Source organism: Lithobates pipiens, unplaced genomic scaffold, assembly GCF_037356315.1.
Source record: "Lithobates pipiens isolate NorthernLeopardFrog02 unplaced genomic scaffold, aLitPip1_a1.2 Scaffold_18, whole genome shotgun sequence".
Lineage (NCBI taxonomy): Eukaryota > Metazoa > Chordata > Amphibia > Anura > Ranidae > Lithobates > Lithobates pipiens.
In genome coordinates, this window is record NW_027507758.1 from 614,883,809 (window position 1) to 614,908,507 (window position 24,699).

Sequence of the window (24,699 nt, forward strand, 5' to 3'; positions counted from 1 at the left end):
CCCCCATGCTCTCTACCTCCCCCCATGCTCTCTGCCACCCCTGTGCTCTCTACCACCCCCCGTGCTCTCTGCCACCCCCTGTGCTCTCTGCCACCCCCCCCCCCATGCTCTCTGCCACCCCCCATGCTCTCTGCCATCCCCCCATGCTCTCTGCCATCCCCCTATACTCTCCACCTCCTCCCATGCTCTCTGCCATCCCCCATACTCTCCACCTCCCCCCATGCTCTCAGCCATTCCCCCTATGCTCTCCACCTCTGCCCATGCTCTCTGCCACCCCCCATACTCTCTGCCACCCCCCATTCTCTCCACCACCCCCCATGCTCTCCGCCATCCCCCCATGCTCTCCGCCATCCCCCCATGCTCTCTGCCATCCCTCCATAGTCTACACCTCCCCCCATGTTCTCTGTCATCCCCCCATACTCTCCACCCCCCCATGTTCTCTGCCATCCCCCCATACTCTCCACCTCCACCCATGCTCTCCGCCATCCCCCATACTCTCCACCTCCCCCCATGCTCTCTGTCATCCCCCATACTCTCCGCCTCCCCCATACTCTCTGTCACCCCCCATACTCTCCACCTCCCCCCATGCTCTCTGTCATCCCCCCATACTCTCCACCTCCCCCATACTCTCTGCCAACCCCCATACTCTCCACCTTCCCCCATGCTCTCTGCCACCCCCCATACTCTCCACCTTCCCCCATGCTCTCTGCCACCCCCCCATACTTTCCACCTCCCCCATGCTCTCTGTCATTCCCCCATGTTCTCCGCCTCCCCCATACTCTCTGCCACCCCCCATACTCTCCACCTTCCCCCATGCTCTCTGTCATCCCCCCATGCCCTCCGCCTCCCCCATACTCTCTGCTGCCTCCCCCATACTCTCTGCCACCCGCCATGCTCTCCGCCATCCCCCCATACTCTCCACCTCCCCCCATGCTCTCTGCCACCCCCCATACTCTCCACCTCCCCCCATGCTCTCTGCCATCCCCCCATACTCTCCACCTCCCCCCATGCTCTCTGCCATCCCCCCATACTCTCCACCTCCCCCTCCTGCCTCCAAAGACACCCTTTTAATCATAAAATACAACTTTTTTTAACAAGTTGGTTGCAGGAGAAGATTAAACAAGACTATGACAGGAAAAGGTGCACATCATTTGTAAGTCCTCTTTATTCAGAATGACAGAGAAGGGGTAAGTGTGAGGTATATGTAGCCAATCCACACTTACCACACTGACAACCATTACCCAGATACCTCCCTTCCTCTTCAAGGGCAGGAAGTAAAAAAATAAGTGTATATTTCTTGGTTTGCACAAAAGTTATAGAGTCTATAAAACAGGGCATATATTTATGGCATATTTATTATTCTTTTTTTTTTTTACTAGTAATGGTGGTGATCAGTGATTTTTAGCAGGACTGCGGCATTGCGGCAGACAGATGGGACACTTGTGACACTTTTTTTGGACCAGTGACATTTATACAGTGATCAGAGCTAAAAAAAAAGCCACTGATTACTGTATAAATGTCACTGGCAGGGAAGGGGTTAACACTAGGGGGCGATGAAGGGGTTAAGTGTTCCCTAGGGAGGTGTTTCTAACTATGGGGGGAGGGGACTGACTGGAGGAGGAGAGAGATCGCTGTTCCTGATCACTAGGAACAGCAGATCTCTCTCTACTTTCCTGACAGAACAGGGATCTGTCTGTTTACATTGACGGATCCCCATTCTGGCTCTCCGAGGAGTGATCACGAGTCGTCGGCAGACATTGTGATCTGACCAGAAGTGGAGGAATGGATACCTGTCAAAATCAGGTACCAGCTCCTGCCCAAAAAAAGTGCCAAAATGTAAAGGAGGAGGGGGGAGAGGAGGAAGAGAGGAACTTCCCCTTTTGGGTGAAGTTCCTCTTTAGGCTCCCTTTACACGTCCCATTTTCACCTAACTCCCATGGCCAATAGAAAGCCAAATAAAGGTGTCACCCTGCCTTAATGGTTCTCCATAATGTTTTGTAGAAGTCAAACTGTGAGTGGATAACACCCTCGCTATGGTCTTGGGATGAGCAAAGACAAACTGGTGGAGGGGCTTAGAAGGAGAAGCAGAGACACAAGCTACAGTGGTAACTGGTTTGTGCTGGAGACCACACTGGACTGACTGGATCAGTCACTGGTAATGGATGGGAAATTGTGTGGGTGAGTAGGAAGAAATCCCTTTCCAGTAGGTTATGCCCAATGGTGGATGGTGGCGGTGAACTCTCTTGGGGCTTGGGCTGCTACCTTTTCCGATTAGACTTTACGGTCATTTCCGCATGTAGACTTGGAAAAGAAGGAAAGAGCACCCGATGTCCAAAGAAATGCGAGTTTTAGGTAGGTTTAGGGTCCTTTCACACGGACGGTCCGTTCAGGTCCGTCTGTCAGTTTTTCAGGGGGACCTGAACGGATGCTCCATAGAGCTCTATGGAGCGTCGGATGTCAGCAGTGACATGTCCGCTGACATCCGAGCCGCTCCGATCCGAAAAAGTGTGATGGAGGAAAAAGCTATTTTTCTATCCGTCATCGGATCGGGTGTCGATGGACACTGCGGTCCGTTGTCACCCGATTTCCCATAGGGGAGAGCGGCGCAGTGACAGGACCATCCCTGTGCAGTGTGCAGAGACGGACCTGTCCTCTGCCTGCTCAGCGGAGATCGCTCCGGCAATCCCCGCTGTGCAAGCGGATATCCACGGTGGGGATAATCACTGATCCGCCCCATGTGAAAGGAGACTTAAAGTGTTTGTAAAGACTCATTCTCAGTATAGACAGTTATTGGCTTGTTATGTCCTGGAGGGCCGGGACTGATGAATGTACAATGTATCTGTAAAGAGCTAGGTAAATATAACTACCTGTAAAAAATAATAGTAATAATAATAATGATAAATGTTTTTTTCCTGCAGAGGTGGTGAAAGCGGGCACCTGTCCCGTGGTTAAAACCCTTGCAAGATGTAGGTTCCCCCTCGACAGGAATTGTTACCTAGACTCGGATTGTCCCGGGACAAAGAAATGCTGTAAAACAGACTGTTCTGCTGATTGCCAGGAACCCATCAGTAAGTGGATGACTGTGATAAGATATATAGTGGCCCGGTACAGACCAGATCTTCCCCAAATGTGAGGGTGGAACTGTCAGTATTGCCCCTAGGAGCCAATAATCTGATCCTTCCTTTTCTTCTCCCAGTACAGCTTGTATAAGAACAATGTGTACAGCAAGTTTTTACAAAGCCTTTGCAGAGCTTTCATCCAGCTTTTAGCAGCTTTGTAAAAGCGTCCATCCAGTTGTACACACTGGGAGTAAACAGGGTGTGTGTGTAGTACATCCTATCCTTCTTCCTCGCTGCTGTTCCCCCATCTCATTTGCCACTAATGGCTGTCAAAATGACAGCAGGGAGTTCCTGTGTAAATACAGTAGCTTTAGAAGCTGCTGCTGTCAAAAAAGGACATCTCACACAGTGTTTATAAACATTGTTCAGATGTAAGATAGAGAGGTAGAAAGAAACATATTTACAAATATTTTTCAGACAGGAGATAGAGACATACAAAGTAACATGGTTTATAAACATTGATCAGACAGGATATAGAGAGATACAAAGTAACACTGTTTAAAAACATTGATCAGATGGGATGGCAGCATACATTTTTGGGACATCAGGCCACCCTTTTGAGGTTAAGGCCCCTTTCATATAGGCCGTACTCCATCAGGAGGCCACTTGCTCAGCGGGGAATCTGTCTGCTGATCCTCCACTGAGAAGGCGGATAGCTGGTCCGTGTCCGCTCCGCTTATGCAGAGTAGACACGGACACAGCCTGCTCTCCTCTATGGACAGTCGGATGTAAATGGATCTCAACTTGCATCTGATCCACCCAGATGAAGGGTAACAGAACCTCATCCATTCATTTTTAGAAGATTAGATGTAGGTGGGTGTAAACAGACACATGTCCACTTACACCCGCCACTCCATAGAGGAGAATGGAGGGTCATTTCTGGTCCTTCCACAAAATGGACAGGCGGACTCGATCAGACCGCTAGTGTGAAAGGGGCTTAAGAAAACAGATAAGATGACCCTACACATTGCTGTTATCATGTCCCAGATTTCCAATACCCATCGTGCCCTGCTCTCTGCAGGAGATACCCAAGGAGCTTCATCAATTCAACACTGACCAGGATTGTAAAGGTGAACAGAAGTGCTGCCCCTCCGGCTGCCAGTATATATGCACAGGCACCAAAGGTAGGAGGCACAGGACTGGCATAACTTCCATATACCAGAGTCCAAAGGTCACCCCTCCTGCCTCCAAAGACACCCTTTTAATCATAAAATTCAACTTTTTTTAACAAGTTGGTTGCAGGAGAAGATTAAACAAGACTATGACAGGAAAAGGTGCACATCATTTGTAAGTCCTCTTTATTCAGAATGACAGAGAAGGGGTAAGTGTGAGGTATATGTAGCCAATCCACACTTACCACACTGACAACCATTATCCAGATACCTCCCTTCCTCTTCAAGGGCAGGAAGTAAAAAAATAAGTGTATATTTCTTGGTTTGCGCAAAAGTTAGTCTATAAAACAGGGCATATATTTATGGCATTTTTATTATTCTTTTTTTTTTTTTTACTAGTAATGGTGGTGATTAGGGATGAGCTTCGTGTTCGAGTCGAACGTACGTTCGACTCGAACATTGGCTGTTCGTCCGTTCGGCGAAATCCGAACACTTGGTCCGTTCGCATCAAAATTCGCATGGCGCTCACGGCCCACAATGCACTGCGATGGCGCAGTGCATTGCTGGCTCATGATTGGCCAAGCATGCACTGTGACCCCGCATGCTTGGCCAATCGCAGCGCCAGCAGCGAGGAGAGCCATGATTGGCCACAGGCAGGATGCCTGTGGCCAATCATAGCTCATTCTGTGTAGTGCACGCCCCACACTATATAAGGCCGCAATTAAGGCGGCCTCGTGTAGTGTGTTGGCATCTGAAGCAGTGGGTGTTCTGTGTACCTTCAACACAGTACACACCAATCGTTTTTGGCTGATTTCCTATCTTGCTGTTGTGTAGTGGTTATTGTCTGTGCCCTGACCGCAGTATACACCGCTATATTCACCTCACCTATATAGCTAGTGATCTATCTTTAATAATAGAGCTTGCAGTCAGTAGTGTTAGGAGCTTGTGCGTGCTGTCTGCGTGCTCTGTACCCAGTACATACCGCTATAATCCACCTACATAGCTGTTCTCTATTTGAGCCCAATTGCCATCTGCAGGAGTTATTGGAAGTTGTGTGTGCCTCCAGCACAGCACAGTATACATCTGTATATACCCCTTTATCTCTGCTGTTCTATAAAAAAGGCATCTGCAGGAGTTAGTGGGTGTTGTGTGCCTCCAGCACAATATAAACTACCCAACTGCTGTTTTACCCAACTCCCTTCAGGCCATTACCATGTCTGGAAGGCCAGCAAGGAGACGCAGACAGGCGCGAGCCGATAAAAGAGGGCAAGCAGGCTCTGTGTCTAGAGACAACAGTGCTGGTCGTGGACGCGGTGCATTGTCATCAGCACGTGGCCATGGGACATGCTTGTCCTTCTTTTTGGCAGCTGGACATGTTGAACATGCCAACGACTTGGTAGAGTAAATGACCAAGCCCTCTTCATCCTCCTCATCCTCTCTCACCCAGTCTCAGGGTAGTCGCAAAGCAGCTGCCAATGCATGGTCTTCCCTCCTCTCAATGTCATCATCAGTGACTCCTTCCCTAGACCCACCACGTCCTCCTGAGGAGTCTCCTGAACTCTTTGAGCACAGTGTTGGGTTCATGCTCCAGGAGGATGCCCAGTGTTTGGTGGGCTCTGATGATGACACTCAGCTAGAGGAAGGCAGTAGCGTGAATGCAGAGAGAGGGGATGTTCAAGAAGGACAGCAATCTGGCAGTCATGTTCCACAAGCTGCAGCATACTGCCAGGTTTGCTACAGCGATGAAGAGGGAGGGGATGATGAGGGCACTGACTCCACGTGGGTGCCTGGAAGGAGGGAGGAGGAGGAGGCACATGTCCAACGAGGCAGGATGCCCTCCGGGGGCCAGCTTAGGGGCAGCACACCGACTGAATCACACCGCAGAGCTCCGCCTGTGCAGAGCGCTGCCTCTGCGCGTTATTCTAAAAGTTCTTTGGTGTGGGCCTTTTTTGAGATGAGTGCATCAGATCGCACCGCTGCTATTTGCAACATATGTCTCAAGCGTATCTCACGTGGCCAAAACATCAGCCGCTTGGGCACCACATGCTTGACCAGACATATGTTGACCTGCCATGCAGCTCGTTGGCAAGCGTACCTCAAAGACCCACACCAAAGAACAAAGCGGACCTCTCCTTGCTCCTCATCAGCTGGCATCTCCAATCCCACTAGACCTTCAGTCCTCTCTGAAACCTGCTCTGAGAGGAATGAAGGTGTAGAATTAGGTGTGTCACAGCCAAGTGCTTCCGGGAACTCTGCTAGCGGTACACCCACGTCCGATTATAGCAGGCAAATGTCCCTGCCCCAGCTGCTGGACCGGCGGAAGAAGTTTACTCCCAGCCATCCACATGCCCAGCGGTTGAATGCTAGCTTGGCTAAATTGCTAGCACTTCAACTGCTGCCTTTTCAGTTGGTAGACTCGGCCCCCTTCCGTGAGTTTGTACAATGTGCGGTTCCTCAGTGGCAGGTCCCCAAACGCCACTTTTTCTCACGGAAGGCGATTCCGGCTCTCTACCGGCATGTGGAAGGCAATGTCCTTGCCTCGCTGGACAGGGCGGTCAGCGGTAAGGTGCATATTACCGCTGACTCATGGTCCAGCAGGCATGGACAGGGACGTTACCTGTCTTTCACGGCCCATTGGGTCACTCTTCTGGCTGCTGGGAAGGATGCAGGACAAGGTGCAGTAGTGTTGGAGGTTGTTCCGCCACCACGCCTCCAAAATGCTACTATTGGTTGTGACACACCTCTCTCCTCCACCCCCTCCTCTTCTTCTTCCTCCATGGCCTCTTCCAGTGCTCTGTCCTCAGAACCAGCGGTGCTCCGTAGGCGTTCCAGGGGCTACGCAAGTACGCAGGCAAAACGATGCCATGCCGTGCTTGCGCTGGTTTGTTTGGGGGACAGGAGCCACACTGGGGCGGATGTTTTGTCAGCTCTGCAGGGGCAGGCCGAGAGGTGGTTGACGCCACGCCAGCTTAAGCCAGGAATGGTGGTTTGCGACAATGGCACCAACCTCCTCTCCGCCCTCCGACAGGGACAACTGACCCATGTGCCCTGTGTAGCTCACGTCCTTAACCTGGTGGTGCAGCGGTTCTTGGGCAGGTACCCCGGCTTACAGGATGTCCTGAAGCAGGCCAGGAAAGTCTGTGTGCATTTCCGCCGATCATTTAATGCCTGTGCTCGGCTGGCTGAGCTCCAAAAGGAGTTGAACCTGCCCAAGAACCGCCTTATATGTGACATGCCCACCAGATGGAACTCAACATTGGCCATGCTGCAGCGGCTGCACACGCAGCAGAGGGCCATCAATGAGTACCTGTGCGACTACGGCACCAGGACAGGGTCAGGGGAGCTTGGTTTTTTCTCACCACGCCAGTGGGGCATGATCAGGGATGCATGCACTGTCCTGTCACCGTTTGAGGAGGCCACAAGGATGGTGAGCAGTGACAGTGCATGCATCAGTGACACTGTACCTCTTGTCCACCTCTTGGAGCATACGCTGCGTGGAATAATGGACAGGGCACTTGAGGCAGAACAGAGGCAGGAAGAGGAGGACTTCCTTGCCTCTCAAGGCCCCCTTTATCCAGACAGTGTTCCTGCTGTGCCACCCATCACACAGGAAGAGGATGAGGAGGAGGAAGAGGAGGAGGAGGATGATTGTGTCAGCATGGAGGTGGAGGCTGGCACTCAGCATCAGCAGCAGCAGTCTTGTAGGGATGATTTACAGTCCCAAGAAACACGTGGACTTGTACGTGGCTGGGAGGAGGTAGCTGCGGATCATGTTGTCCTTAGTGACCCAGAGGACTCCGGACCGAATGCCTCAGCTAACCTACGCTGCATGGCCTCCCTGATCCTGCAAAGCCTGCGGAAGGATCCTCGTATTCTTCGGATCAAGGAGAGGGACCATTACTGGCTGGCCACTCTCCTTGATCCACGGTACAAGGGTAAGGTTGCCGACCTTATCTTGCCATCGCAGAGGGAGCAGAGGATGAGACATCTCCGGGAGGCCTTGCAGAAAGCTCTGTGCAACGCGTTCCCAGAGACTGGGAGGTTACAAACTCCTGTTCCTGGACAACGTGTTGCTGAGGCATCGGTCAGAAGGAGCGGTGGAGAAGGTGGCCGTCTGACTGATGCTTTCAGACAATTTTTTAGTCCGCAGCCCCAAGGTATGATTGGTTCCAGCACCCATCGCCAGCGTCTGATTTACATGGTGCAGGAATACCTAGGGGCAAGGTCAGACTTGGACACCTTTCCCACCGAAAATCCTCTGGCTTACTGGGTCTTGAGGATGGATCACTGGCCAGAGCTTGCACAGTATGCAATTGAGCTACTGGCCTGTCCTGCATCCAGCGTTCTTTCGGAACGCACCTTCAGTGCTGCTGGTGGCTTTGTTACCGATCACAGGGTGCGCCTGTCCACCGAATCAGTTGATCGACTGACCTTCATCAAGATGAATCAGTCTTGGATCACCCACAGCTACCAAGCACCTGAAGCTGATGTAACCGAATAATTTTTTTTGAAATACCACATCCCTTCAAGACTGCCTATGCTGATGCTGAGTGACTGTCCTGTTATGTTGATTGTCTATCCTCTTCCTCCTCCGCTGATATGTTGGAAGAACATTTTTGGTTCTGGGTGATGCCAGCAGCCCAATTTTTCTGCCCCTGTTTAACAGGGGCGTTTAATTACAATTTTTGATGCAATGCTTTGCAGCAGGGCTAATTCCTGCAATAAAACTAGAGTATATGGCAGAGGTTGCAGTGTGGTGGCACCAGCACCAGTGCCTAAGGCCCAATTTTTCTGCCCCTGTTTAACAGGGGCGTTTAAGTACAATTTTTGATGCAATGCTTTGCAGCAGGGCTAATTCCTGCAATAAAACTAGAGTATATGGAAGAGGTTGCAGTGTGGTGGCACCAGCACCAGTGACTAAGGCCCAATTTTTCTGCCCCTGTTTAACAGGGGCGTTTAAGTACAATTTTTGATGCAATGCTTTGCAGCAGGGCTAATTCCTGCAATAAAACTAGAGTATATGGCAGAGGTTGCAGTGTGATGGCACCAGCAGCAGTGCCTAAGGCCAAATTTTTCTGCCCCTGTTTAACAGGGACATGTAATTACAATTCTTGATATAATATTTCACAGGAGGGCCCCTTCCTGTGCCCACCCAGAGTAACGGTGAGGACTTATAGTGTTGTGGCACCAGCACCACAACCACCAAAGGTCAATTTTTCTACCACTGTTCAACAATGGCATGTAATTACAATTCTTGATATAATCGTTCACAGCAGGGCGCTCCAGCGCCTACCAAGAGTCACTTTGAGGGCTTACAATGTTGTGGCAAAACCAACACCTTGTTCCGCCATTTCTGCAGAGCATATAGGGCAGGCCCCTACTTTCAAACATCCAACTTACAAACATCTCCTACTTGCAAACGGAAGGAGACAACAGCAAGTGAGATGAAAAAAGATGGACGACAAAACAAATTATACAGGGGTGATAACCCTTCCCTATGTTTTCCAAAAAGCTTAAAAATAGTTTTTTTGACTGGAGCTACACTTTAAAAATGTACCAGTTGAAAATTACAAACAGATTCAACTTAACACAACAAACCTGCACAGTCCCTGTCTTGTTTGCACCGCCTGTATACTGCTGTTCTGAGTATATAGGGCCTGGGGGCCACATGCATTTCTTTTTTTTAATATGGGTACAGGGTTCCCCTTAATATGCGTACAAGACCCAAATAGGCTGGTAATGGGCAGGGAGGGCTACCCATGCCATTTTTCTGAATGATTTTCAACCATATTGCAGGAACCAGATATAACATTAAAACCGCAAGCAGTTTTAAATGGTGTTATTTCCGTTTAATGTCATTTTGTGCAGGGACTGTTCTAAACACGGGAAACACGTGGCACTTCACAGGCATACTACAGACACCCCCCAGGCACCATATTTACAGGAATATTTCACTTTTTTTTTTCACTTTAATCGTCATTAAAATCAGTGCTCCCGCCAAAACGGCCATTTTTAAAAACATTTTAGGCATTGACCCATGTCCCCTGGGGCAGGAGCCAGGTCCCCAAACCCTTTTTAGGACAGTATCTTGCATATTAGCCGTTAAAATTAGCACTTTTCATTTCGAACGTTCGAGTCCCATAGACTTCAATGGGGTTCTAATGTTCGTAACGAACGTGGGGTCCGTACGAAAGTTCTGGTACGAACCGAACCGGGGGGTGTTCGGCTCATCCCTAGTGGTGATCAGTGATTTTTAGCAGGACTGCGGCATTGCGGCAGACAGATGGGACACTTGTGACACTTTTTTTGGACCAGTGACATTTATACAGTGATCAGAGCTAAAAAAAAGCCACTGATTACTGTATAAATGTCACTGGCAGGGAAGGGGTTAACACTAGGGGGCGATGAAGGGGTTAAGTGTTCCCTAGGGAGGTGTTTCTAACTATGGGGGGAGGGGACTGACTGGAGGAGGAGAGAGATCGCTGTTCCTGATCACTAGGAACAGCAGATCTCTCTCTACTTCCCTGACAGAACGGGGATCTGTCTGTTTACATTGACGGATCCCCATTCTGGCTCTCCGAGGAGTGATCACGAGTCGTCGGCGGACATTGTGATCTGACCAGAAGTGGAGGAATGGATACCTGTCAAAATCAGGTACCCGCTCCTGCCCAAAAAAAGTGCCAAAATGTAAAGGAGGAGGGAGGAGAGGAGGAAGAGAGGAACTTCCCCTTTTGGGTGAAGTTCCTCTTTAGGCTCCCTTTACACGTCCCATTTTCACCTAACTCCCATGGCCAATAGAAAGCCAAATAAAGGTGTCACCCTGCCTTAATGGTTCTCCATAATGTTTTGTAGAAGTCAAACTGTGAGTGGATAACACCCTCGCTATGGTCTTGGGATGAGCAAAGACAAACTGGTGGAGGGGCTTAGAAGGAGAAGCAGAGACACAAGCTACAGTGGTAACTGGTTTGTACTGGAGACCACACTGGACTGACTGGATCAGTCACTGGTAATGGATGGGAAATTGTGTGGGTGAGTAGGAAGAAAAAACTTTCTAGTAGGTTATGCCCAATGGTGGATGGTGGCGGTGAACTCTCTTGGGGCTTGGGCTGCTACCTTTTCCGATTCGGCCTTACGTTAATTTCCGCATGTAGACTTGGAAAAGAAGGAAAGAGCACCCGATGTCCAAAGAAATGCGAGTTTTAGGTAGGTTTAGGGTCCTTTCACACGGACGATCCGTTCAGGTCCGTCTGTCAGTTTTTTCAGGGGGACCTGAACGGATGCTCCATAGAGCTCTATGGAGCGTCGGATGTCAGCGGTGACATGTCCGCTGACATCCGAGCCGCTCCGATCCGAAAAAGTGTGACGGAGGAAAAAGCTATTTTTCTATCCGTCATCAGATCGGGTGTCGATGGACACTGCGGTCCGTTGTCACCCGATCTCCCATAGGGGAGAGCGGCGCTGTGACAGGTCCATCCCTGTGCAGTGTGCAGAGACGGACCTGTCCTCTGCCTGCTCAGCGGAGATCGCTCCGGCAATCCCCGCTGTGCAAGCGGATATCCATGGTGGGGATAATCACTGATCCGCCCCATGTGAAAGGAGACTTAAAGTGTTTGTAAAGACTCATTCTCAGTATAGACAGTTATTGCCTTGTTATATCCTGGAGGGCCGTGACTGATGAATGTACAATGTATCTGTAAAGAGCTAGGTAAATATAACTACCTGTAAAAAATAATAGTAATAATAATAATGATAAATGTTTTTTTCCTGCAGAGGTGGTGAAACCGGGCACCTGTCCTGTGGTTAAAACCTTTACAGGATGTAGGTTCCTCCTCCACAGGAATTGTTACCTAGACCCGGATTGTCCCGGGACAAAGAAATGCTGTGAAACAGACTGTTCTGCTGATTGCAAGGAACCCATTGGTAAGTGGATGACTGTGATAAGATATATAGTGGTCCGGTACAGACCAGATCTTCCCCAAATGTGAGGGTGGAACTGTCAGTATTGCCCCTAGGAGCCAATAATCCGATCCTTCCTTTCCTTCTCCCAGTGCAGATTGTATAAGAACAATGTGTACAGCAAGTTTTACAAAGCCTTTGCAGAGCTTTCATCCAGCTTTTAGCAGCTTTGTAAAAGCGTCCATCCAGTTGTACACACTGGGAGTAAACAGGGTGTGTGTAGTACATCCTGTCCTTCTTCCTCACTGCTGTTCCCCCATCTCATTTGCCACTAATGGCTGCCAAAATGACAGCAGAGAGTTCCTGTGTAAATACAGCAGCTTTAGAAGCTGCTGCTGTCAAAAAAGGACATCTTACACATGGTTATAAACATTGTTCAGATGTAAGATAGAGAGGTAGAAAGAAACATATTTACAAATATTTTTCAGACAGCAGATAGAGACATACAAAGTAACATGGTTTATAAACATTGATCAGACAGGATATAGAGAGATACAAAGTAACACTGTTTAAAAACATTGATCAGATGGGATGGCAGCATACATTTTTGGGACATCAGGCCACCCTTTTGAGGTTAAGGCCCCTTTCACATGGGCCGTACTCCATCAGGAGGCCACTTGCTCAGCGGGGAATCTGTCTGCTGATCCTCCACTGAGAAGGCGGATAGCTGGTCCGTGTCTGCTCCGCTTATGCAGAGTAGACACGGACACAGCCTGCTCTCCTCTATGGACAGTCAGATGTAGACATGTGCAGAGTAAAAAATTTTGTTTCGGAATTTCGTTTTCGTCCGAAAAATGAATTTATTTAGTTACTCCCGAAATTAGTTTTTATTTATTTAGTTTTTCGTTCAAAAATTGCATTCGTCCGAAAATCCACATGAATTACGGTCGAATCTGTCTTTGAAGGCTTATGGTGTCTGTCAAATGTATAAAGAAGATTCGACAGAGGTAGTATATAGCATAATTCGTGTGAACTTTAGAACCCTATTAAAGTCTATGGGACTCCAACGTTCAAAATCTAAAGTGCTAATTTTAAAGGCTAATTTGCAAGTTACTGTCCTAAAAAGTGTTTGGGGACCCGGGTCCTGCCCCAGGGGACATGTATCAATGCAAAAATAAGTTTTAAAAACGGCAGTTTTTTCCTTTAAATTTCGTAGTGGGGGGATGTCTATAGTATGCCTGTGAAGGGGCGCATGTTTCTGGTGCTTAGAACTGTCCCTGCACAAAGTGTCGTTTATGCAGGAAAAAAAGTCCTTTAAAATCACTCGCAGCTATTATGAATTGTCGGCTCCGTAATACAGAGAACACTCATTGAAAGTCATTGATAAAAAAAATAAATAAATAAAAAAAGCGAGAGGGTCCCCCAAATTCAATTACCAGGCCCTTCAGGTCTGGTATGGATATTAAGGGGAACCCTGCGTCAAATTTAAAAAAAAAAATTGACATGGGGTTCCCCCTAAATATCCATACCAGACCCTTCAGGTCTGGTATGGATATTAAGGGGAACCCCGTGTCAAATAAAAAAAAATTGATGTGGGGGTCCCCCTAAAAATCCATACCAGACCCTTTATCCGAGCACGCAACCTGGCAGGCCGCAGGAAAAGAGGGGGGGACGAGAGAGCGCCCCCCCTCCCTCCTGAACCGTACCAGGCCACATACCCTCAACATTGGGAGGATGCTTTGGGGGTCTGTGACCCCCTCAAAGCACCTTGTCCCCATGTTGATGAGGACAAGGGCCTCATCCTCACAACCCTGGCCGGTGGTTGTGAGGGTCTGCGAGCGGGGGGCTTATCAGAATCTGGAAGCCCCCTTTAACAAGGGGACCCCCAGATCCCAGCCCCCCCTGTTTGAAATGGTAAGGGGGTACAAAAGTACCCCTACCATTTCACAAAGAAAGTGTAAAAAATTGTTAAATAAGACAAACACACTTTTGAAAAATTCCTTTATTAAAAATAAAAAAAAATAAAAAAAAGATTCCAACGGTGCTAATCCACTCTTGCTATCCAGCGACGGATCTCCGGGGTCCAGCGATGGCTCATCTGAATCAGCGCAGCGAATCCATCCATCTTCTGTCTCCACTGAGGAGACACTGCGGAGATTCCGGCAGGAAACCTGCCTGTGTTACATCAGAGGGGTGCGGGGTCACCCATACGTCATGGGGAACCCCGGGTTTCCCCTTGCGTCAGAGGGGGTTGGGGTCAGGTGACGGGTGGCCCCGCCCTCCGCATATAACAAACGTCAGGCCGCCAGAATCCCCGCAGTGTCTCCTCAGTGGAGACAGAAGATGGATGGATTCGCTGCGCTGATTCAGATGAGCCATCGCTGGACCCCGGAGAGATGATCGTCCGTCGCTGGATAGCAAGAGTGGATTACCACCGCTGGAATCTTTTTTTTATTTTTATTTTTTTTTAATAAAGGAATTTTTCAAAAGTGTGTTTGTCTTATTTAACAATTTTTTACACTTTCTTTGTGAAATGGTAGGGGTACTTTTGTACCCCCTTACCATTTCAAACAGGGAGTGGCCGGGATCTGGGGGTCCCCTTGTTAAAGGGGGCTTCCAGATTCTGATAAGCCCCTCGCCCGCAGACCCCCACAACCACCAGCCAGGGTTGTGGGGATAAGGCCCTTGTCCTCATCAACATGGGGACAAGGTGCTTTGAGGGGTCACAGACCCCCAAAGCATCCTCCCAATGTTGAGGGCATGTGGCCTGGTACGGTTCAGGAGGGAGGGGGGGCCACTCTCTCGTCCCCCCCCCTCTTTTCCTGCGGCCTGCCAGGTTGCGTGCTCGGATAAAGGGTCTGGTATGGATTTTTAGGGGGACCCCCACATCAATTTTTTTTTTAATTTGACGCGGGGTTCCCCTTAATATCCATATCAGACCTGAAGGGCCTGGTAATTGAATTTGGGGGACTCCCACGCTTTTTTTTTTTTTTTTTTTTTTTTTTATCAATGACTTTCAATGAGTGTTCTCTGTATTACGGAGCCGACAATTCATAATAGCTGCGAGTGATTTTAAAGGACTTTTTTTCCTGCATAAATGACACTTTGTGCAGGGACAGTTCTAAGCACCAGAAACATGCGCCCCTTCACAGGCATACTATAGACACACACCCCCCCCCCCCCCCGTACGAAATTTAAAGGAATATTACACTTTTATTGTTTCACTTTAATCATTATTAAAATCACTGCTCCCGAAAAAACGGCCGTTTTTAAAACTTTTTTTTGCATTGATACATGTCCCCTGGGGCAGGACCCCAAACACTTTTTAGGACAGTAACTTGCAGAATCTTTTCTCTCTGTCAAATCTTTTTTCTCTGTCGAATATTTTCTCTATATAATCTTGGACTAATAGAGGTAAGGTTAGGCACATTCGACCACAGGTTCAATAGACACAGATTGTTATTGTCAGAGTCACGTTGAATCTCCTATTCTATATCGAACTGTTGTAACAATGAAAACGAAAATAAAGCATTTATTTATGTCGGATCTTTCGTTTTTCGGATTCTGTGCTTTCGTTATCGTTTGTCAAAACGAAAGCGAAAATAGCTGAAATTTGGACGAAAATGCATTCGGACAAAAACAAATGCACATGTCTAGTCGGATGTAAACGGATCCCGACTTGCATCTGATCCACCCAGATGAAGGGTAACAGAACCCCATCCATTCATTTTTAGCAGATTAGATGTAGGTGGGTGTAAACAGACACATGTCCACTTACACCCGCCACTCCATAGAGGATAATGGAGGGTCATTTCTCGTCCTCCCACAAAATGGACAGGTGGACTCGATCAGACCGCTAGTGTGAAAGGGGCTTAAGAAAACAGATAAGATGACCCTACACATTGCTGTTATCATGTCCCAGATTGCCAATACCCATCGTGCCCTGCTCTCTGCAGGAGATACCCAAGGAGCCTCATCAATCCAACACTGACCAGGATTGTAAAGGTGAACAGAAGTGGTGCCTCTCCAGCTGCCAGTATATATGCACAGGCACCAAAGGTAGGAGGCACAGGACTGGCATGACGTCCATATACCAGAGTCCAAAAGTCACCCCTCCTGCCTCCAAAGACATCCTTTTAATGATAAAATACAACTTTTTTAACAAGTTGGTTGCAAGAGAAGATTAAACAAGACTATGACAGGAAAAGGTGCACATAATTTGTAAATCCTCTTTATTCAGAATGACAGAGAAGGGGTAAGCAGGGCCGTCCTTAAGGCAGGGCAAAAGGGGCAGCTGCCCTGGGCCCTGTCATTGTTGTGGGGCCCAAAGCAGCTGCCCCATACTTGCTAACTGTCTCAGTTTAAATTCCCTTGTCCCTTGAAGTTTTAGTCCTGTGCTTTGTCCCGATATCTCAGTGTGAAGTGCTGCTACTACAGCTGCCCAACTCTGCCCTATTGTTGTGTACAGATGACTCACCTGCAGACCCTGTGTTTACATGTAAATAACCAGCATTCATATGTAAAAGGTGGCGGCATTACATAGCAAATAGCTGTGGCTGGCGGCATTGATGTGTAAATAATGGTGGCAGTCATATGTATATCATTGCCCACTGCATTAATGAGATGATGTGCTGTAACCTCTATCAACCATTCAGTGAGCCGTATTACTGTACAGTAATCTCTAGCAACCAATTAACAAGCAGAAATGATTTGCTGTAACCTCTAGAAACTAATCAGTGAGCCGTAATGTGTGCTGTAACCTCTAGCAACCAGTCATTAAGCAGTAATGATATGCTGTAACCACTGGCAACCAATTGCGAATTGCTTCCTGATCTGATACAGTAAACTGACTTTAAGTCTAGCTGCTATTTATTGTATGTCTCAGAACAGGTGGAAAGTGAAATTGCATGGGGGGGGGGGGGGGGGGGGGGGCAAGAATTTTTTTGCCCAGGGTCCAATCAATATTAAAGACGGCCCTGGGGGTAAGTGTGAGGTATATGTAGCCAATCCACACTTACCACACTGACAACCATTACCCAGATACCTCCCTTCCTCTTCCAGGGCAGGAAGTAAACCAAGTTGTTGGAAGGAAGTCATGGAAGGGTAGGGATCATTTCTGTTAGTCCTCTGAAAGGTGCACTCATAACACCCTTGCAACCTTAACCACTTCAGCCCCGGAAGGATTTACCCCTTGAATGACCAGACCATCTTTTGCAATACGGCACTGCATTGCTTTACCTGACAATTGGAGCTGTCGTGCAACGCTGTACCCAAAACAAAACTGATGTCCTTCTTTCCCCACAAATAGAACTTTCTTTTGGTGGTATTTGATCACATTTGCGGTTTTTATTTTTTTGCGCAATAAACAAAAAAATTGCGTCAATTTTGTAAAAAAAAAAAAATATTTTTTACTTTTTCCTATAATAAATATCCCCCCAAAAAAATGTCTTCATCAGTTTAGGTCAAAATTTCTTCTACATATTTTTGGTATAAAAAAAAAAAAATCGCAATAAGCGTATATTGATTGGTTTGCGCAAAAGTTTTAGCATCTACAAAATAGGGGATAGATTTATGGCATTTTTTTTTTTTTACTAGTAATGGAGGTGATCAGCGATTTTTAGCATGACTGCGACATTGCAGCAGACAGATCTGACACTTTAGACACTTTTTTTGGGACCAGTGACATTTATACAGTGATCAGAGCTAAAAATAGCCACTGATTACTTTATAAATGTCACTGGCAGGGAAGGGGTTAACACTAGGGGGAGATCAAGGGGTTAAGTGTTCCCTAGGGAGGTGTTTCTAACAGTGAGGGAAGGGGACTGACTGGAGGAGGAGAGAGATCGCTGTTCCCGATCACTAGGAACAGCAGATCTCTCTCTACTTCCCTGTCAGAACGGGGGTCTGTCTGTTTACATTGACAGATCCCCATTCTGGTTCTCTGAGGAGCGATCACGGGTTTGCCGGTGGACATTGCGATCTGACCAGAAGTGGAGGAATGAATACCTGTCAAAATCAGGTCCCGGCCCCCCCCCCCCATAAAAAAGTGCTAAATGTAAAGGAGGAGGGGGGGTGGAAAGAGGAAGAAGAGAGGAACTTCCCCTTTTGGCTGAAGTTCCTCTTTAGGCTCCCTTTACACGTCCCATTTTCACCTAAATCCCATGGCCAATAGAAAGCCAAATAAAGGTGTCACCCTGCCTTAATGGTTCTCCATAATGTAGAATAAAGACAAGTTTGTAGGAGTCAAACTGTGAGTGGATAACACCCTCGCTATGGTCTTGGGATGAGCAAAGACAAACTGGTGGAGGGGCTTAGAAGGAGAAGCAGAGACACAAGCTACAGTGGTAACTGGTTTGTGCTGGAGACCGCGCTGGACTGACTGGATCAGTCACTGGTAATGGATGGGAAATTGTGTGGGTGAGTAGGAAGAAATCCCTTTCCAGTAGGTTATGCCCAATGGTGGATGGTGGCGGTGAACTCTCTTGGGGCTTGGGCTGCTACCTTTTCTGATTCAGCCTTACGGTCATTTCCGCATGTAGATTTGGAAAAGAAGGAATGAGCACCCAATGTCCAAAGAAATGCGAGTTTTCGGTAGACTTAAAGTAGTTGTAAAGACTCATTCTCAGTATAGACAGTTATTGCCTTGTCATATCCTGGAGGGCCGGGACTGATGAATGTACAATGTATCTGTAAAGCGCTAGGTAAATATAACTACCTATAAAAAATAATAGTAATAATAATAATAAATGTGTTTTTTCCTGCAGAGGTGGTGAAACCGGGCACCTGTCCCGTGGTTAAAACCCTTGCAGCATGTAGGTTCCCCCTCCACAGGAATTGTAACATAGACTCGGATTGTCGCGGGACAAAGAAATGCTGTAAAACGAGCTGTTCTGCTGATTGCCAGGAACCCATCGGTAAGTGGATGACTGTGATAAGATATATAGTGGCCCGGTACAGACCAGATCTTCCCCAAATGTGAGGGTGGAACTGTCAGTATTGCCCCTAGGAGCCAATAATCCGATCCTTCCTTTCCTTCTCCCAGTGCAGCTTATATAAGAACAATGTGTACAGCAAGTTTTTACAAAGCCTTTGCAGAGCTTTCATCCAGATTTTAGCAGCTTTGTAAAAGCGTCCATCCAGTTGTACACACTGGGAGTAAACAGGGTGTGTGTAGTACATCCTGTCCTTCTTCCTCGCTGCTGTTCCCCATCTCATTTGCCACTAATGGCTGTCAAAATGACAGCAGGGAGTTCCTGTGTAAATACAGCAGCTTTAGAAGCTGCTGCTGTCAAAAAAGGACCTCTAACACAGTGTTTATAAAAATTCAGATGTAAGATAGAGAGGTAGAAAGAAACATATTTACAAATATTTTTCAGACAGGAGATAGAGAAATGCAAAGTAACATGGTTTATAAACATTGATCAGACAGGATATAGAGAGATACAAAGTAACATTGTTTATAAACCTTGATCAGATGGGATGGCAGCATACATTTTTGAGACATCAGGCCACCCTTTTGAGGTTAAGGCCCCTTTCACATGGGCCATACTCCATCAGGAGGCCACTTGCTCAGCGGGGAATCTGTCTACTGATCCTCCACTGAGAAGGCGGATAGCTGGTCCATGTCCACTCCGCTTATGCAGAGTAGACACGGACACAGCCTGCTCTCCTCTATTGACAGTCGGATGTAAACGGATCCCGACTTGCATCAGATCCACCCAGATGAAGGGTAACAGAACCTCATCCATTCATTTTTAGCAGATTAGATGTAGGTGGGTGTAAACAGACACATGTCTACTTACACCCTCCACTCCATAGAGGAGAAGGGAGGGTCATTTCGGGTCCTACCACAAAATGGACAGGTGGACTCGATCAGACCGTTAGTGTGAAAGGGGCTTAAGAAAACAGATAAGATGACTCTACACATTGCTGTTATCATGTCCCAGATTGCCAATACCCATCATGCCCTGCTCTCTGCAGGAGATACCCAAGGAGTGTCGTCAATCCAACACTGACCAGGATTGTAAAGGTGAACAGAAGTGCTGCCCCTCCGGCTGCCAGTATAAATGCACAGGCACCAAAGGTAGGAGGCACAGGACTGGCATGACGTCCATATAACAGAGTCCAAAAGACACCCCTCCTGTCTCCAAAGACACCCTTTTAATCATATAATACAAATTATAACAAGTTGGTTGGTTGCAGGAGAAGATTAAACAAGACTATGACAGGAAAAGGTGTACATAATTTGTAAGTCCTCTTTATTCAGAATGACAGAGAAGGGGTAAGTGTGAGGTATATGTAGCCAATCCACACTTACCACATTGACAACCATTACCCAGATACCTCCCTTCCTCTTCAAGGGCAGGAAGTAAAAAAAATAAGTGTATATTTCTTGGTTTGCACAAAAGTTAAAGCGTCTACAATATAGGGGATATATTTATGCCATTTTTATTATTCATTTTTTTTTCACTAGTAATGGTGGTGATCAAGGATTTTTAGTGGGACTGCTACATTGCGGCAGACAGATCGGACACTTTTTTCTAACCAGTGACATTTATACAGCAATCAGAGCTAAAAATATCCACTGATTACTGCATAAATGTCACGGGCAGGGAAAGGGTTAACACTAGGGGGTGATCGAGGGGTTAAGTGTTTCTAACTATGGGGAGAGGGGACTGACTGAAAGAGGAGAGAGGTCGCTGTTCCTGATCACTAGGAACAGAAGATCTCTCTCTCTACTTCCCTGACAGTACGGGGATCTGTCTGTTTACATTGTCAGATCCCCGTTCTGGCTCCCTGAGGAGCGACCGTGGGTCGCTGGCGGACATTGCGATCTGACCAAAAGTGGAGGAATGGATACCTGTCAAAATCAGGTACCCGTACCCCCCCCCAAAAAAAAATAGGATTTTTATAACGGCTTATCTGTAAAATCCTTTTCTTGGAGTACATCATGGGACACAGCGCCTTGAGTAATAACTTAATGGGTATATAGGCATCTTCAGGTGATGGACACTGGTATACCCAATCCAGGAAGTTCCCTCCCTATATATCCCCTCCTCCTTCCAGGAGCACATCAGTTTTTGTAGCAAAGCAATATACTTAAACCCCAAAAAGAGGGTAGGAACCCCTGTGTCCCATGATGTACTCCAAGAAAAGGATTTTACAAGTAAGCTGTTATCAAAAATCCTATTTTCTTTATCGTACATCATGGGACACAGAGCCTTAAGTAATAACTTAATGGGATGTCCCATAGCAATGCTATTTGAAGGGAGGGAGACACAACTCACAGGGTATCCCCAGACCTGAGGACCTATACTGCTGCCTGCAGCACACTGGGCCCGAAGGCAATATCCTCATACCTCCTTACATCCACTTGATAAAACTTGGTGAATTTATGTACCGGAGACCAAGTTGTGGCCTTACAGATCTGAGCCATGGAGGCCTGGTGACGCACTGCCCAAGAAGCAGTACCCACCCTGGTTGACTGCACTTTGACTTGGAAAGGGGAAATCTTGCCCCTTAAATTATAAATCTGAAATATAACTTTCCGAATCCACTTAGCGACAGTGGATTTTGATGCTGCCTGGCCTTTCTTAGGACCCTCTGCCAGAATAAATAAGACATCAGTCTTTCTAATCTGAGCAGTTGTCTTTAAATAGATTTTCACTGCTCTCACCACATCAAGACAATGTAGTGACTTCTCTTCCCTGGAACATGGTTTTGGAAAAAACGAAGGCAGTACAATATCTTGGTTCAGGTGAAAATCTGAAACCACTTTTGGCAAAAAGTCTGGACGAGGGCATAACATCACTCTGTCCTCATGAATAATCAAGTATGTTTCTTTACAAGAAAGAGCAGCCAATTCTGAAAAACCCTCCTTGCTGAGGATATAGCAACCAAAAATACAAACTTCCTTGTCAGAAGGACTAAGGGAATATGTTGTATCGGTTTAAATGGCTGTTTTTGTAACACTGACAAAACTAAGTTCAAGTCCCAACGGTTCAAAGGAGGTTTGACTGGCGGATTAAGCCACATCACCCCTTGCATAAAACCCCGGACTGAAGAATGTGTAGCAAGCGGTCTTTGAAATAAGACCGATAAAGCTGAGACTTGGCCCTTAACAGTACTCAAGGCCAACTTCATCTCTACTCCTAACTGTAGAAAGGCAAGAATTCTGCCTATGATATACCTCCGAGGGTGCCAACCCTTGGATTCACACTAGGAAACATAAGCCCTCCAGACTTTATAATATATAGTCCTGGAAGCTGGCTTCCTTGCATTAATCAAGGTAGAGATAACTGACCCAGAAAGCCCACGTTTCTTCAGAATGTGGATTTCAATAGTCAAGTCGTTAAATTTAGCGTTGGAATATAGGATGGAATATCGCCTCCTGTGAGAGTAGGTCTGGCCATAGTAGGAGGGATCATGGACCCTCCACTGCCATCTTTATGATTTCTACATACCATGGCCTTCTGGGCCATGCTGGTGCTACCAGAATTACTGGCTTTCTTTCCAGCCTGATGCTGCAAAGAAGTCGAGGCAGCAACTGAATAGGGGGAAATGCATAGATCAGATCCCACTGATCCCACGGGGACACCAACGCATCTGTTCCACATGCGAATGGATCCCTTGTACTGGACACAAAGTTGACTAACTTCATGTTGAATCTGGATGCTAGAAGATCTACGTCCAGAGTCCTCCATCTTTGGCAAATAGCCCAAAGAATGTCAGGCTGAAGAGACCAAAAAAAGAGTACTTTTCCCACTAGAAATTTGGATGTATTTGTCCAAATCATCCCCAAATAGCAGATTCCCCATGAAAAGGGAACCCAGTCAGGAGCTTCAGCTGATCAATTTTTTAACCACAGGATTCTACACATATGTACAAGCATAAGCATAAGGCAGGACGCCTGGTGAATAGAATCTTTAATGGCAAAGCATAATGCTTTTGGTAGTACGGCCAATTTCCGGGCTTGTTGTGCATGAACCTCTTTAAGGACCTGTCTAAATTGATCCTTTAGGGATTGACAGACGCCTATTGCAGCGACTGCAGGCTGAGTAACGGCACCTGCCAAGGAAAAAGCAGATTTTAACAGGAATTCCAACCTTTTATCTGCTGGATCCTTAAGCATTTGTGTATTGTCTACTGGACAAGTTAGACTTTTATTCACACTGGAAATCGCAGCGTCAACTGCTGGTATCTTGCATTTTTCATTGAATTTCTCCTCCATTGGATAGAGAACTGAAAATCTCTTTGGAGAAAGAAAATGCTTATCCAGGTGATCCCATTCAGCGTAAATATGCTGTTACATAGTTACATAGTTAGTCAGGTTGAAAAAAGACACATGTCCATCAAGTTCAACCACACAAAAAAAATAAAAAAAATAAAAATGTATAATATCATACAATCCCATATACCCAATTCTATACCCACAGTTGATCCAGAGGAAGGCAAAAAACCCCAGCAGAGCATGATCCAATTTGCTAAAGCAGGGGAAAAAATTCCTTCCTGATCCCCTGAGAGGCAATCGGATTTTCCCCGGATCAACTTTACCTAAAAATGTTAGTACCCAGTTATATTATGTACACTTAGGAAATAATCCAGGCCCTTCTTAAAGCAATCCACTGAGCTGGCCAGAACCAACTCTGCAGGGAGTCTATTCCACATTTTCACAGCTCTTACTGTGAAGAAACCTTTCCGTATTTGGAGATGAAATCTCTTTTCCTCTAGACGTAAAGAGTGCCCCCTTGTCCTTTTTTGTTGACTGTAAAGTGAATAACTCAACACCAAGTTCACTATATGGACCCCTTATATATTTGTACATGTTGATCATATCCCCCCTTAATCTCCTCTTATCAAGAGAGAATAAATGCAGTTCCTCTAATCTTTCCTCATAGCTGAGTTCCTCCATGCCTCTTATCAGTTTGGTTGCCCTTCTCTGCACTTTCTCCAGTTCCCCGATATCCTTTTTGAGAACTGGTGCCCAAAACTGAACTGCATATTCCAGATGAGGTCTTACTAATGATTTGAGCAGGGGCAAAATTGTATCTCTCTCTCTCTCTCTCTCTCTCTGGAGTCCATACCTCTCTTAATACAGGAAAGGACTTTGCTCGCTTTGGAAACCGCAGCTGTTCTAGTATTGCATGGACAGGAAATGCATGCAAAGGCTGTGAAGGTTTTAAAGAACCTATGGAAGAAACCAAGCTTTCAGCAGACTCCATTAGGGGTAGCATGAAAGTAGAACGAACCATCTCCCTAAGAGATTGTATCAGCAATTTCACATATTGCGAGGCTGAAAAAACGTAATCTACCATTGTTTTCTCCGCAGAGGAATCATCGGTTTGTCTTTCCTCCTGATCGTCTGAGGGTAACACCTCATCCTGTGCCCACTCTTCCCCTTGCAAAGGGTCTAAAGTGGGGGAGGGGATCTAGCATGTTTCCTATCCATTTGAATAGAGGATGCGATTAAAGCCTCTAATCTTCCTTCCAGGCCTTGCAGGGTGGAGGAAAATACATCTTCAGTCATGTATACAGGGGCTGAGATGTGAGAAGCAGTTGCACCATCAATTTGT

General features: G+C 46.9%; 1 protein-coding gene across 1 annotated transcript in view; it reads left to right on the top strand.

Annotated features, from left to right (window-relative positions):
• The window catches only part of LOC143986834 (uncharacterized), an 89,411-nt gene that overhangs the window by 58,870 nt on the left and 5,842 nt on the right, over positions 1 to 24,699 (top strand). Inside the window, exons 4-6 of the mRNA XM_077485243.1 lie at positions 2,919 to 3,068; positions 12,002 to 12,151; positions 18,892 to 19,041. Coding sequence (XP_077341369.1) covers positions 2,919 to 3,068; positions 12,002 to 12,151; positions 18,892 to 19,041 — 450 coding nt within the window. The remainder of the gene's footprint in view (positions 1 to 2,918; positions 3,069 to 12,001; positions 12,152 to 18,891; positions 19,042 to 24,699) is intronic.